We start from the raw sequence: 14641 nt of genomic DNA on the forward strand, positions 1-14641 counted from the left end.
AAAAGCCAGGTAACTAGTATACTTCACTTTTTAACACATCACGTTGATGGCTCTCCTTTTATACAAGTGCAACCCAGAGTCCCTCTATATAGTTTTTTTCAGGCAGAGAGAGAGCTCTTATAATGAAATTTCAAATATTCAAGTATGCATTTAGGAAACAGAGTAATGATGAGATCAAAGTACATTTCAAAAGAGATTCATATATCTATTTTGAAAACAAGGGAAGTTTACAATAACCAAGGTAAATACATATCTGAAAGAAGATTCTGATATACATTTGATAAAAGAGGAGTCACAGGGTAGAGGAGCAAAGGGGAGTTAGATACTAAGAGAGTAAAATATTAAGACTATTTTTTAGTTAAAAACTGTTGCATTCAGAACAAATCTGGGGAGTGGGGCACACAAATTTCTCCCATGACTGTTGTTGATGTTGTTTTAATATTTATCTATTGGGCTGTACCAGGTCTTAGTTGAAACATGCAGGACCTTTAGTTGCAGCATGTGAACTACTAGTTGTGGCCCGTGGGTCTAGTTCCCTTACCAGGGATCAAACCCGGGCCCCCTGCACTGGGAGCACAGAGCCTTAGCCGCTGGACCACCAGGGAAGTCCCTCCCATGTCTGTTAATAGATTCTGAGCTTCCTGAGGGCAGGTGCTAAATCTTTACTGTACTGCTTCGCAGTTTAGTGCCTCCTGAAACAAGGAGTCCAATGAATGAATAATTGGATTTGTGATGGCAGAATTTTCAGGGCAGGTCACAATTAGAATATCTGGAGTTGATATAAAGGAGAGAAGATCGAGTCACAGGGCATGGCAGCAGCGATTCCCCGGAGGACGGGGTAGGACATGGCTCTCTGCTTTTATGGGGCACATTTTCCATGTCTGCAGTCACTTGCTGGTTCTTTCTTGGCCACGTGTTTCCTGGGCAGCGCGTCCCAATGGATGATCTCAGTTTACAGCTGAGCACCTGAGCTGAGCATGATTAAGTACTGCCCTACCAGGAGCTGGGGGCTGGAGGGGTGTCCCCGATGATCTCTGAGGTTCTGCTCAGGGCTGAATTTCATTGCTCTGAGATCTCCTGGACTATGTGTCTGTCCTCTCAGGGCTGCAGAACTGAAAAACAGAGAGGCAAACATTTGGCATCAGGTGGGCCAGATTTTCCAATGTTTGAATTTTTCAGTTTCCATCTGGATGACTTGTGTTAGGAAGATGTAAGTAGCATTTATCCAGTTTTAATGAAGTGGAGAGTTTTGTGACGATACGCTAATGCGCTTAGGCAACCAAACTTGTCAGAACAAAGGGAAAAATCACCTTCTTCTGAGTCATACATTTGGCCGTGAGGATGGATGGACCCTCCATCACTGAATACAGGGCAGGAGTCCATCTCTTGCTTTGGCTGTAGAAACAGAGACTTGGGTCAGTAAGGAGCCATTTGTCAGCACTCATGAAATCCTGAAAGCCATTTGTCAGCGCTTGGAGATCCTGAAAACCAAGCCTATCTCTGCTCTGCCTCTCAGAGCTCATGGCACGTGTGAAAGAGAAGGCTCTGCCCTGGTGACCTGGCCCCGGGTTTCTGAAATCCAGCTGTAAACTTATAAGAGTAATTGAGTCATGGTATAAAGTTCCTACAGGGCAGCTTTCTAGGGAGATGTTCAGTTCTAACAAAGATGGTTGTTAGTGTCTTCTTGAGTTCCAAATCCTATACGAGGAAGAGAGAGACCGAGAGATAGGGGCGGGGGTTGGAGAGAGAGAAGCCCAACAGCAAAGCCAAACAAAAAACCAAATAAGACGCTTATACAAAAAGAACTATGTAGCAAACACTATCATGTTGGACTCTAAACCCGCAGAAAGTTAGTTTTTTTGAGAATGAACTTCTCCATGAATTGACTTAAAAAAACAACACCACAATAATAGCCTTTGCTCATTCTAAATCCCTCTCCTGATTTCTGTGTGGCTATGCACGTCTAAGGCTAGGTCATCTTCTTCCTTCCTTCACTGTAATCCAACTTTGCAAGGAAAGTTGGAATGGTGAACTTGGTCCCCCCCATCAGAGTTTGGCACCCCGCTCCACGGGGGCTCGCCCTCACACACGTTCTGCTGTGCCGGCTCGGGTCATCCTGTCTTCAGGGCATGTGATACCGTGGCTTCTGGCCCTTCCTTTGGAAGATAGTTTCTGCCATGTAATGAGTCAAGCAGATCGTTCATCAGTTCTGTTTTTTAATAAAACATGAATAGCACAGTTTATGGCTTCCACTATTCAAACAGCAGTTGAGCCTAAGAGGAATTACTCATCTTAATGGTTCTAACACTCATTTCCATGCAGCCGTGCTGCTTTTTCAAGCTTTTGCCTGAACTGGAGAATGACTGGCCTTAGAAAAAGTGGGCTCAGCAGGAACTGAATAAGGCCTTCCCAGGAGGGTGTGCAGCTGGGACTCACACAGGTCTGTCATCCAGTTCCTTGTCTCTGCAGACAGTCCTTCTTCACCCTGGAGTGGCAGGATGGAGCTGGCTCTGTGAGGTTCAGCATGTGTTTGCCCAGAGAGAGACAGGCTCCATTCTATGTCAAACACACGCAGGCTCCTAGGAAAGCCTGGATGAAAACCTTCATTTTCCTCCTCACACTGCCATTAGAAACATCCTCCCATTAAGTTAAACTGAACTTAAACATATGGGATGTTCCTAGGAAATCAACAACCATGAGGGAGGCAGGTTAGGAACTGAAAAAATATTCCATAAAGGTTACTGATATGCCCAGTACACCAGCATTACCCATCACTACTATTCGCTGCATTTCACAGACGAAGAACCTGAAGATGACATTTTCGTAAGGCTGTGCTGCTGGAAAATGATGGAGCCCAAACTCACATCCACAACTTCTGATTCCAAATCAATCTGCTGCCCAAGTGCACCAAATTAGGACTCTGATAAAGGCAGAGCCTGAATCCAAAGGAACAGCTGATGCTGGGGCCATGGACTGCAGGGTTGAGCTGAAAGCAGGTATTCAGGCAGGATCAGTCTAAGGTCCTTAATTCATGCTATGAGGTGATTATCTATAGGTAAAGCAGACCCAAACCCTTCAAAACAGTGATCACCCTTGTGGTCCATGTCTCTCCAGCCTCCTTGGCTTCACTCTTAGGTGAGCTCATGATTTTTTGAGCTGGCCTGGACTGCAGGATCAATGCTGTGTTCAACAGGCCAAGATCTGGAGAATCAACCTCTTATGGCAAGCTCCAGTCTTGGTTACAGCAGCTACAATTTCTGAGCTATTACCTGAGTGCTGTATTCATGAAAAGTCAGGAGCACAGGAAGCTTTTGTTTTGTTTTCAAGTTGTTGATGGTATTCAAGGATTTGCTAATATCTTTTTACTGTTCCATTGCTGCAAATGTCTTTGCCCAGTAAGAAAGATTTCAGCAAGAGTTTCTTAATATTGCCTGATGCTGGTCACCAGTCAGAAGGCAGTGGTGGGTGGATTCCACTGGAAGATGAACTTCACTCCCACAGCTGACAGCTGATTAATGTGTTAATTAGGAACCCTGTCCCCCTCCCTCACTACCTGAATCTTCTTCTAAGCCCAGCCGAGTGTATATATTGTGCCCATGTGGGTAACCTCATGGCATATTTTGGCTTTGACTTTGGACTTTTATATAAAAATAAAGGCGCAGTTGCCAACATGAATAGCTTTCTTTCTTTCCAGGGGAAATACAAGATGGAAAGAGTTATAGGAACCAGAAGTCCTGCTTTTCAGTTTTCTTGTATCAAGAGCAAGTGATATTTCTGCTGAGGCAGTGTCTTTTGAGCAGTTTAGTGGTGTAGGTTGCCACATTTATTTCACAGGAAAGGAGTGAATCCATCAGGCCACTGAGCTTATAAGTACTACCCTGGCAGTCAGCCACCAAAATATAAATACTCTAAATGGACTAAAGGAAATGTTCATTCTGTTGTTTAGAATTGGACACATCCCAGGAAGGTAAATTTAATCTTTTTGAGGACTGCTGTTATAGGGTTGAATGGAATACGCATTTGTTTATCTCCTTTGTGATCTTTTTGTCTTCCACGTGATACATTATGTATTTGTGATACGAAGCATTTCAGCTGTCTCGCTCAAAGGCCTCGCATTAGCTGATTGTTCAGTCCCCAGATTGCCATCGTTAAACAGCTTCAGCCTCAGCTCCATCCAATCTGGGACCTGTTAGGGGGAGAAGTGGAACCAAAGAGGCCAGATTCCAACAGAAACAAAGCCGGGCGGAATTAGGGGAAATCATTCCAGAGCCCAGTGAGTTGAGCTCTGCACTTCTTACTCTTTATCTTCTAAAATATCTGAAGGAATTTTGGTACCTCTTGGCATAATGAGGAAAAAAATAATGCCTCAAAAGGTTAAAAAGAAAAAATTAAAGCCGTCTGTGGGAAAAAAGACGGGAAGGATGCCCTGTAACACCACAATTCAGAAAAACCTTAACTTATGAGACACATGCTATGTATTTCATGGATATGCAAATGTTATTTTATTAAAGAGAAAGATCTACAGTATATATTTTCACCTAACTACTACATCTTAAGTAATCAGCTCAGGCTCTTATGATGAAATCTTTAATTACGAGAAGTGTGTCATTAGTTAGATGTAGAATGAATGATGTGTTGCATTTTATTGCTTCACATGATATAGCCATTTGTGCCATAAATTCATTGACCCAATCTTAAACGATGTGTCCTATAAGACAGACGTGATTCATTATGTATTAAGTGACAATTTTTTTCCTCTAATAATTTTTCGCTTCACCAGAAAGATTGCTTTACTGTGTTTTTAGACCAGTGTTCAGAATTGAAATGTAATAAGACAAGCATACATACACACTCACACTCCTTACCAAAATGAGATAGTCATAAACTGTCACAATATTATGTAAACCCTTTGGGATGCTGCAGAAAATCAAGTAGGTAACCATTAGGCTTTTGCCTTAACTGGAAAGCCTGATAAAATAGAATCTGCTTCGAACTTTAATGTCTGTAATTCCTTTTATGAGGAAATAAATAAAATATGGTGGAGAACGCTCCTTGGATAATTGGGATAGATCTATAAGCATTCCTTATTCATCAAGGAATTATTGAAAGTGAAGGAAGTAAAGGGAGAGCATTTAAGTTATATTTAGATTATTTTTTGTTACTCTACTTGAAAATATTTATTTAGCTTGAGGAAACATAGGAATCCTCTGGAGGCAAATAATTCAGTCTGGCAATTTGAAAACCAATTAAGAATTTCAGAAAACTCTTTCCCCTTATGGTTAAAAAATATGATCCAAAAGAAATATGCCAGAAATTTTAATATATTATTTTAATTAGTTTAATTCATTGATAATGTTGTTTTTAGTTCATGATTAAAGAAGCTATATTTGATCCTTCACTTAGGCTTCATTTTAGGCTTTCTATGGATTCCTAATGTTGAAACAGAATCTGGTGGCTTTATTTCATATTGGAATTTAAATGTCATGTCATTATACATTAATTTTATAAAAATGATCAGGTTTTAAAATCAATAACTTAATGAGCATCAAGTTTTCAATAGTTTATTTGGCCTTTATCTAGATGAGAATTTTAAGAGTCTGATAGATTGTGTGTGTCTCTTCTCATCAGAGGCAATTCTGTGCTTATTTGTAAACTAGACATCTCAACTGTGATAAAAATAAAAACACAACTCTTAATTCTGGAGAAACTTGAAACACTGTAATGAAACACAGGAGTGTCTTAGCATTGTTTTTTTTTGTTTGTTTGTTTTTGCAACAAGCATTTTGAAAGGGTTTTTTGATATGAGACCAAACAAAAAACTAATGTATGCCAATAAGTATTTGTTATTCAGTCTCACACCATCAAATATATTACCTGCAATATCAGGGGGAAAAGTGAGAAGGAAAAGAGTGGATTTACACATACAGACACATCTGCCACAAGTGTGTACACTCAAAATCACATACTAGCCTGCCACCACTGTTTACAGTCTAGGAAAGCTGAGAGTTAAATGAGATGAGTAATCAAATGCCCAGCATATGTTGTTTTTGCATTGTTTATGTGACCAATCATTACAAAAATTTATCATTTTTAATGCTATCAGTTTGCCATAGTTAAAAAAAAAACAACATGCACCAGCAACAGAACAACAGACACCCTTCTCAACAAAAACAGGGCTCCGTTCAGAGCAATACTGGAACCAGGGCTTTATTGAAAAGAGATTCAGATTCAATGAACTCACTATTGCATTGTGTTTCAGAATTCTTCCTCTCCTGCTGTATGGCTTGAGTGCTGAGGAAATGACCAAAAAAAAAGAAAAAAAGATTGTGTGTGTAATGTTCAGTCAAAAAAGTAAGGCACTGAAAGAACTATTGAAAATTTTGACATCTGTTTATCTGTTTATAGCTATGGCAAGATTACTCATATTAATTCTTGTTTAAAATGCCATATGAAGGAAAGACATTTGTGCAAACAAGAGTCATATTTGAATTGTAGATCATGTCTTCACCATCTGTGAGAGCTGATGGTGTTGCAAAATTAATGTGTTAATGAAATCACAATAATTTCTCCAAAGTAATGGGTTCTGAAGCCGAGAATGACTATTTTTTGAACTTTGATGTCTAGTGATTTCCAATTGGGAAAAGCTCTCAGCCTTTAATTAGTTCTGCAGCCCAACTTTAAAATAAATTTGGTGATGTCTTTCTTTTGCCAGGAGTAGATTTGAAGGGCGGAAAAGCCATAAAAACTTTTGGAAAACGTTCTCTGGTGTTTGAAAAGTTGTTAAATAAGACTGCCTGCCAAGAAATGTCACCAAAAATTCTGACTACTGAGAGAGAGTGGGCAAACAGCTCAAAAAATAATTCTAGCTTGCTGCAACATCACAGGTTGGGAATAGCTAAACCTCACACAGACTTCATGACTAATTCCAAGTTTCCCCTTGGAAGCCAGACATAATGATGCTCAGTGCTCCATGTTATTGGTTAACACAGCACACCCCTTCCAACTGCATTATCCAACAGCCAGTAGTGTAAAGGGACTTTGTGTGAGGAGAATTTTAAGGGTCTATATTTCAAAGCCCACTGAACTTTTGGGAGAATTCTTTTCACCAAAACTATCTAGATTTGCATGAACAATGAGCCTCTTTGACTGCAGGAAATATATGGGCAGGTATATGTACTCTTTGTCAGATCCACCTTTAAGTCATGCTTAAAGGGGAACAACAGTTTCTTTTTCTTTTTTTAAAATAGGAGATGGTGGTAATTGCTAGTCTGAAGAGTTAATATTTATAAAGTGATTCTGGCTTCCAAAGAGAAATCATTGTACAAACATTTAAGAATTTTACCTTTTAGAAGGAAACACTTCCACCTAGTTGAAAAATTATGATAAAGTTTGAAAAGAACCTCTATGTAAAACATGAAATGCTATCTACCAAAGGAGATTGCTTATCTTTTTTCTTCTTTATTACTGTGTTGTAGGTATGTGACTGGTGTAAGCACATAAGACACACAAAAGAATACCTGGACTTTGGGGACGGGGAAAGAAGGCTTCAGTTCTGCAGCGCGAAATGTCTCAATCAGTACAAAATGGACATTTTCTACAAAGAGACACAGGCCAATCTTCCAGCTGGGCTGTGCAGCACATTACACCCTCCCATGGAAAATAAAACAGAAGGCACCGGGGTGCAGCTGCTCACTCCAGACTCTTGGAATATCCCTCTAACAGATGCTCGCAGGAAGGCCCCCTCCCCGGTGGCTGCAGCTGGCCAAAGCCAGGGCCCTGGCCCATCGGCGTCCACCACCGTCTCTCCATCTGACACTGCCAACTGCTCTGTCACTAAAATCCCTACGCCAGTGCCCAAGTCCATGCCCATCAGCGAGACGCCAAACATCCCTCCTGTCTCCGTCCAGCCACCTGCGAGCATCGGGCCTCCCCTCGGAGTCCCGCCTCGCAGCCCTCCCATGGTGATGACCAACCGCGGCCCTGTCCCGCTGCCCATCTTCATGGAACAACAGATCATGCAGCAGCTCCGCCCGCCCTTCATCCGCGGCCCGCCGCACCACGCCTCCAACCCCAACAGCCCCCTGTCCAACCCCATGCTCCCGGGCATCGGGCCCCCGCCAGGCGGCCCCAGGAACCTGGGCCCCACCTCCAGCCCCATGCACCGGCCCCTGCTGTCGCCCCACATCCACCCCCCGAGCACCCCGACCATGCCGGGGAACCCCCCGGGTCTGCTGCCCCCGCCGCCTCCCGGCGCACCCTTGCCGAGTCTCCCCTTCCCGCCGGTAAGCATGATGCCAAATGGCCCAATGCCCGTGCCCCAGATGATGAATTTCGGGCTGCCGTCGCTCGCCCCGCTGGTGCCGCCCCCCACCTTGCTCGTGCCATACCCCGTGATCGTGCCCCTGCCCGTGCCCATCCCCATTCCCATTCCCGTCCCCCATGTCAGTGATTCCAAGCCCCCCAACGGGTTTTCCAGCAACGGGGAGAACTTCATTCCGAGCGCCCCCGGCGACTCCTCGGCGGCAGGAGGCAAGCCAGGCGGACACTCCCTGTCCCCCCGGGACTCCAAGCAGGGCTCGTCCAAGTCCGCGGACTCGCCGCCCGGCTGCTCCGGCCAGGCCCTGAGCCTGGCGCCCGCGCCGGCAGAGCACGGCCGGAGCGAGGTGGTGGACCTGACGCGGCGGGCCGGCAGCCCCCCCGGCGCGGGCGGCCAGCTCGGCTTCCCCGGCGGCGTGCTGCAGGGCCCGCAGGACGGCGTCATCGACCTGACGGTGGGCCACCGGGCCCGGCTGCACAACGTGATCCACCGCGCGCTGCACGCGCACGTCAAGGCGGAGCGCGAACCCGGCGCCGCCGAGCGCAGGACCTGCGGCGGCTGCAGGGACGGCCACTGCAGCCCGCCCGCCGCTGGCGACCCGGGCCCGGGCGCCCCCGCGGGCCCCGAGGCCGCCGCGGCCTGCAATGTCATTGTGAACGGCACGCGGGGCGCCGCCGAGGGCGCCAAGGGCGCGGAGCCGCCGCCCGAGCAGCCCCCGCCGCCGCCGCCGCCGCCTCCCGCGCCCCCCAAGAAGCTACTGTCACCGGAGGAGCCGGCGGTGAGCGAGCTGGAGTCGGTCAAGGAGAACAACTGTGCTTCCAACTGCCACCTGGACGGGGAGGCGGCCAAAAAGCTGATGGGGGACGAGGCTCTGGCGGGGGGCGACAAGTCAGACCCGAACCTTAATAACCCCGCGGACGAGGACCACGCCTACGCTCTGCGGATGCTGCCCAAGACGGGCTGCGTGATCCAGCCTGTGCCAAAACCCGCGGAGAAGGCTGCCATGGCGCCTTGCATCATCTCCTCGCCCATGCTCAGCGCCGGGCCCGAGGACCTGGAGCCTCCACTCAAAAGGAGGTGCCTCCGAATTAGAAATCAGAATAAGTAAAAGGTTTGTATGTCCACCGGGGCTCTTCTCCGCACGAGTCAGTGCACTGCTCCTTACTTCTTACAAGGCAAACGCGTGCAAAGGGGATAGAGAGAGAGAGAGAGTTGTGTTGACAATCATGGTTTTACGTTATGTATTGTACACTACGCCTTGTGTGGTCACATACTACCATCATTTTGATCCAATTCCTATTTTGCAGCTGAGGGAACTGAGTCAACAGCAAGTAAGTGCCATGTCCGAGGTCACTTAGTGATAAAGCCCAGTCTTGAACCTGAATTGAAACACTGTCTACTAATTACACTTTTGTTCTTAGGCTCCTGTCTGTAAGTAGAGGAGGATGCAGGGAGGAAGGAGCAAACGATTACTCGGAACCTGTATGTGTTCAGTCATGAGATTATAGACTGACTGTAGTAAAAGGTGAGCTGAGCCACTTCCTGGAGCTAGCTGGTACAGGCATTGGCAGAATGTCCCAACTCACCAAATGTGCTCAATAACCAGGGAATTCCATTTGCAAGATGAGAATAAAATCTAAGCTTCTTAGATGCCTATGCCAACTGAACCCAGGCCATGAAGCCCCATTTGCCTGGTCAGGTGTTGGAGCAGCTCCTGTTCTTGGGATCTCTTCCTTCATTTGTCACCAACCAGCATTCCCCAGGCTAGGCCTCAAGCATCACTGACCAGCTTTGCTTTCTCCCCTTTTTGGGACTCAGCAGCTCAGCTGATGGGCTGCTCACCTCGCCAAGCAGTGGGAGGCTCTGGCAGAGAAAAGGGCAACAGTCACTGAAGTGGTTGAGAGTGCACATCCCTGACCTTGGGGGGGCGGGGGCAGGAATCATTAATACCAAGTGAACCATGAATAACAAGTCCAGAATTTCAGTTAGGGGGAGGGCAGTGAGCCTGTGTGGCTGCCTATTGTAGCCAGATGTGGCCTCATTTGATCCTCCCGCCAATCCTGGTGGAATAAGCATTGTCTGCATTTACAAGGATGAAGATGAGGCTTGGAGATGTTGCCCAAATCAAAGCTGGTAAGTGAGGGAACTGGTATTCGACTTGGGCCTGCTGGACCCAAAGCCTGGGTGCTCTCCTCTGTCCACAAGGACAGCTAATGTTCTGCTGAGGTTTATCAGCTGTTTATGGAAAGGAAAGCAGGGGAATGAATATTTATTGAGCACAAAGCTTGTGCACAGCTCTCTCCAGGAGCGGGGGTCAGGGGAGTGGGCGGGGGACAAAGTGAATCTGGGGCAGCGCCTGTCCTCAAGGCGCTTTCAGTCTGGTGGCGGTGTACACCGGGAGGAAAGAGGTCTGGCAAGAAGTGTACCTTTTAGGAAGAACAGTGGCTCATATTTGTATGTGCAGGTCATTCTCTAAGTGTTTTTCAGTAGGATGTCTTTGGGTCAGGATTCATTTGGCAGCTGTCTTCATTTTACTGATGAGAAGACTAAGGTGTAGAAATTAGGTAACTTGCCCAAGATTCCAGGATTTCCGTGTTAGTAAGTTGAGATTCAAATTTAGGCTGTCTGACTCCAGGGAATACACTGTAGATATTAATTGGTCCCTTTGTTACCCTACTTGATGAAATTCTTTTATTCACCTCAGTTGTCTTGGGGGAAATTTCCTGGATAAAAACTAAGCTTCTCTAAGTGTTTAGAGAGTGGTTTTTTGTTTGTTTGTTTTTAGCATTTTCAGTTGTATTTTTCAGCAAGAACAATGGAAAAACGAGAATACCAACCCATTACTTCACAGTAAGAAATACAGATGTGGACAAGAACACTTGTGTGATGTGTCCAAACCACTGTCCCTCGAAGTCATCACGTTTACCCAGACACCTACCTGACTTGTAACCAGGAGTTTGCCTGGGAAGCTCGGAGCCTGTGAAAGGGACCTTGATGGATGATGCAAGAAGGGTTTCTCATAATTTGAGGCTTCCTTTTTCATTGATGGCTTTGCCAGTAGGAGCAGAATACTAAAACTCAGCTCACCAATCCTTGATTTTACATCTGCAAGTTCTGTTCTCTAAAGACAGTCTCAGCCTTATGCTAGTCACCTCAGTTGCAAATGGCCCTAATTTCTCTACCAGCGTAGTTTAATCTGGTTGACAAAGCAGTGAGTAATGCCAAGATGTACGACCAAAAAAGTGATGGCCTTTAGAAAGCCAAAAAAGCATCAGGAACTGTAATTTTAAACACATTCTAGTGTCACTCATTCAAATGACATTAAAGAAAGAGCAGGAGGGTGAAAACTTTTACTACCATTACTAGAGTGAGAAGTGACCAGGTCAAGGAGAGTGTCACTAGTCCATAAGTAGCACGGGGCCAAAAGAACATAAAAGCGTGAAATATATGATGGCTATTTCGATGATATATATTTCTGAATAAGGAATCAGGCAAGAGTCTTGTACGTGGACCAGAGTCATTACTAAAAATATTAACCTGGCTTCAGTCAATTTTAGAAGATGCAGTGACGAAATCGCCTACGGTCCCCCTGAGATTGGAAAGTTCTTTTTTATGATGGGTTTCCCCAAGAAATTACAGCTTTTCTCTAAACCTAGAGACTCTCAGTCTTTGCCAGCTACAGTGGGGTGACAAGGCAAGTGATTTAAGCTGGAGGAAGAACGCCTCTGCCCCTCTAAATCACATCGCCTCTTGCCCTCTGTAGTTCCGTGTCAACTCATAGCATAGTCTCAACCTGCTGTAATTCACTCACATTCTCTGACCCTTCCTGATTTTCTCTGCACATGTGGTGCTGTTTTTCTTCTATGCCTTCAGAAACCCTGCCCATGTGTGGTTACAGAAGTTGGAAATGCATCCATTAAATAAAGGACTGCATGACTTTTGTGACCTGACAGTGAACACTGTTTGGTGACAAGTTAAAGCCAAAGGGGAAGCATTGAAAACCAAAAGCAAACCCGGGCTGAGTTGGGGTAGGTGAGGCGGAGGTGAGTGATTCTCCTTGAGCTTGTTGGTGACTCGTATTATAGAGTCTGTCAGTAACTGCCATCCAGGTTTTTCATTCTTTTTGCTATGCCCACAATTTTCATACAGTATGACTATTTTATTTTAAATTTTATTTTATTTTTAAACTTTACAATATTGTATTGGCTTTGACTATTTTAAAAAATCATTTAAAATAGATTCAAAGCAGACTGTAACTTGAAATCAGTAGTCCAGGCAGCTGCTTGTTACCTTCAAAGAAATCATCATTTTTGCTAGTTCTCGGCAATCACAGGGTTTTGTTTTTTCCTTTTGACTGTTTCTGTTCCTGGTTACCTGACTTTATGCATTCTTGTTCGTTGATATGATTACAAGTGATTTAAATAGGCAGATATTTTCCTAGATGCAGAACTAATTAAGTTTAGTTGAAGATTTTAAAAGGTTGGAAACTTCCTTTAATCTTCAACTTTTAAGATGCCAAATACCAGTTCTGCAGCTTCTGTAAGCTGAAAATAAAATCCCTCCAAATAATAAGGAAAACAATGTATAAACATTTCCCAAACTCTTCTCTCCACAAAGAATTCCATTTATAAATGGAATACTCCTTTCTTTGTCTTTGCCTTGGAGTTTGGGGGATAGCTGTTTGTATTTGTACATTTTCTGAATTTCAGCAGTTTACACTTGTTTATGGTACAATGGGGAGTTCACAGTAACCATTTGCAAATGTTTGAAGTTATTCAAAAGAAAATATCCCCCCTCCTTGATTTTCCAGGGAAATGACATCTTCTCTTTAAGTAAAATAATCAATGGAAAAAATGTGTACCATGAGTAACCCTTTCACCCTCACTTTTTCCATTCCCAAGGAGTGGCAAGACCAAGAACTCCCCACCTTTGTGGCTCCCAAATTTCTTACGTGTTTCTAAGACAAAAGAAAATCTGAGAGTCTTGTCCCCAGCTCCCACTCCAAGATGCTCCCCTAACTCCAGCAGCAGGAGTTCCTTCCACTTTTTGTTTGCTCTGAGAGGGCTGAAGAAGGGATGGGGGCTGTAGTTTTGACTTTTGGGAGTTTAGAGTTTAATTATTAGCCTGACCACGGAGCCACAATTCCAGAAAGGACTATTTCAAGAAGAGGGCAGGGGACTCGCCTCATTAGGAAAGCCCAAAGGATGGAGGTGACAAGTAACTTTTTGCCAGTTCAGTTTCTCCAGCTAAGTTTGAGAGAGTCGGCTGTCTGCAAAGTCAAGTCCATACAGTCGAAATATGACTATGGATGCCAACCATGAAAGCAAGGAAAAGAGGAAACCCTTCAACTGCGAAGAGGAAGTCAATACAAATAGGATGTGCTCAGATTCTCTGCCAGACTTAAGATTTTTAATGTGCTAGTACTTAGTTACTGGAAACATTCATTGGCGACATCATCCCTGGTGGTGCAGCTCTGCCTGTTTGTTGGGATGCGGATGGCTGCCCAGCTCTAGGTCCAGGTGGTTCAAAGAGCCAGCAGTGAGGAACGGCCAGGTCTGTGTCATGCACACACGTGAGTGGTGAGAACCGGAGAGAGTGCTTGCTATGATCATTGCAGACTCATCAAGGAGAGACTTATGGATCAAGGAGAGACTTATGGATGAACAGTGACAAAGCTGCTCTTAGACACATCTCGCTTAGTATTGCTAGGTCTCTTTTAACTTTTAGGACAAGGAGATTGAAAGAGGGTTTTAATATGCAGGCATCTGACTTTAGATATTATTTCAATCAAATTATGATGGAATAGGAAATGACATTTGTGATCGGGTATTTATTTCTTTTAGATATACCACAGCCCTCCTCCTTCAACAGGGCTGGGACTAGAGTGAGGCCAGAGAAATGCTTAGCGAGGACTCCAGGGTCAGGCAGTGTGGCATGAGTCATGGACTTGATCTACCGACTTCCTGATCTGTGTGGCAGCTCCCCGACCAAAGCTGGTCTCCATGAACTAGTCTATGCATAGCCTTCAGCCACTCCCCCTGGAATTTTGTGGAAAGCTTTATGTGCCTGTGAGAGGAGGCATTTTCTTGGGAGGAGCAGTTCATAGATTTTTGACTTCAGAAAAAAGTAGCTTACATATCTGACGTATCTGAAGGGTTATTTTATGTGATCACCAAGCAGTATCTGAGTGGAAGTTTTTCTTGTTACTCTGAGGAAGCTGAATTAATTGTAAATTTCCCTTAAAACTTGGAATTTACTTTTAGCAATTTTTGCTGTGGACCTAATATTGCAAAATCATTGTTACAGCCATATAATGTAGCCCTT

The 14641-nt window shown here is 44.7% G+C and overlaps 1 protein-coding gene across 2 annotated transcripts in view; it reads left to right on the plus strand.

The window, feature by feature from the left end:
* LOC102392299 (sine oculis binding protein homolog) overlaps positions 1–14641 on the plus strand; it is a 166684-nt gene that overhangs the window by 137441 nt on the left and 14602 nt on the right. For both annotated transcript variants that reach the window (XM_025294667.3, XM_025294668.3), the window contains one exon: positions 7476–9428. In XM_025294667.3, the coding sequence (XP_025150452.1) occupies positions 7476–9425 (1950 nt within the window). In that variant the 3' untranslated portion in view covers positions 9426–9428. The remainder of the gene's footprint in view (positions 1–7475; positions 9429–14641) is intronic.

Source organism: Bubalus bubalis, chromosome 10 (assembly GCF_019923935.1).
Source record: "Bubalus bubalis isolate 160015118507 breed Murrah chromosome 10, NDDB_SH_1, whole genome shotgun sequence".
NCBI lineage: Eukaryota > Metazoa > Chordata > Mammalia > Artiodactyla > Bovidae > Bubalus > Bubalus bubalis.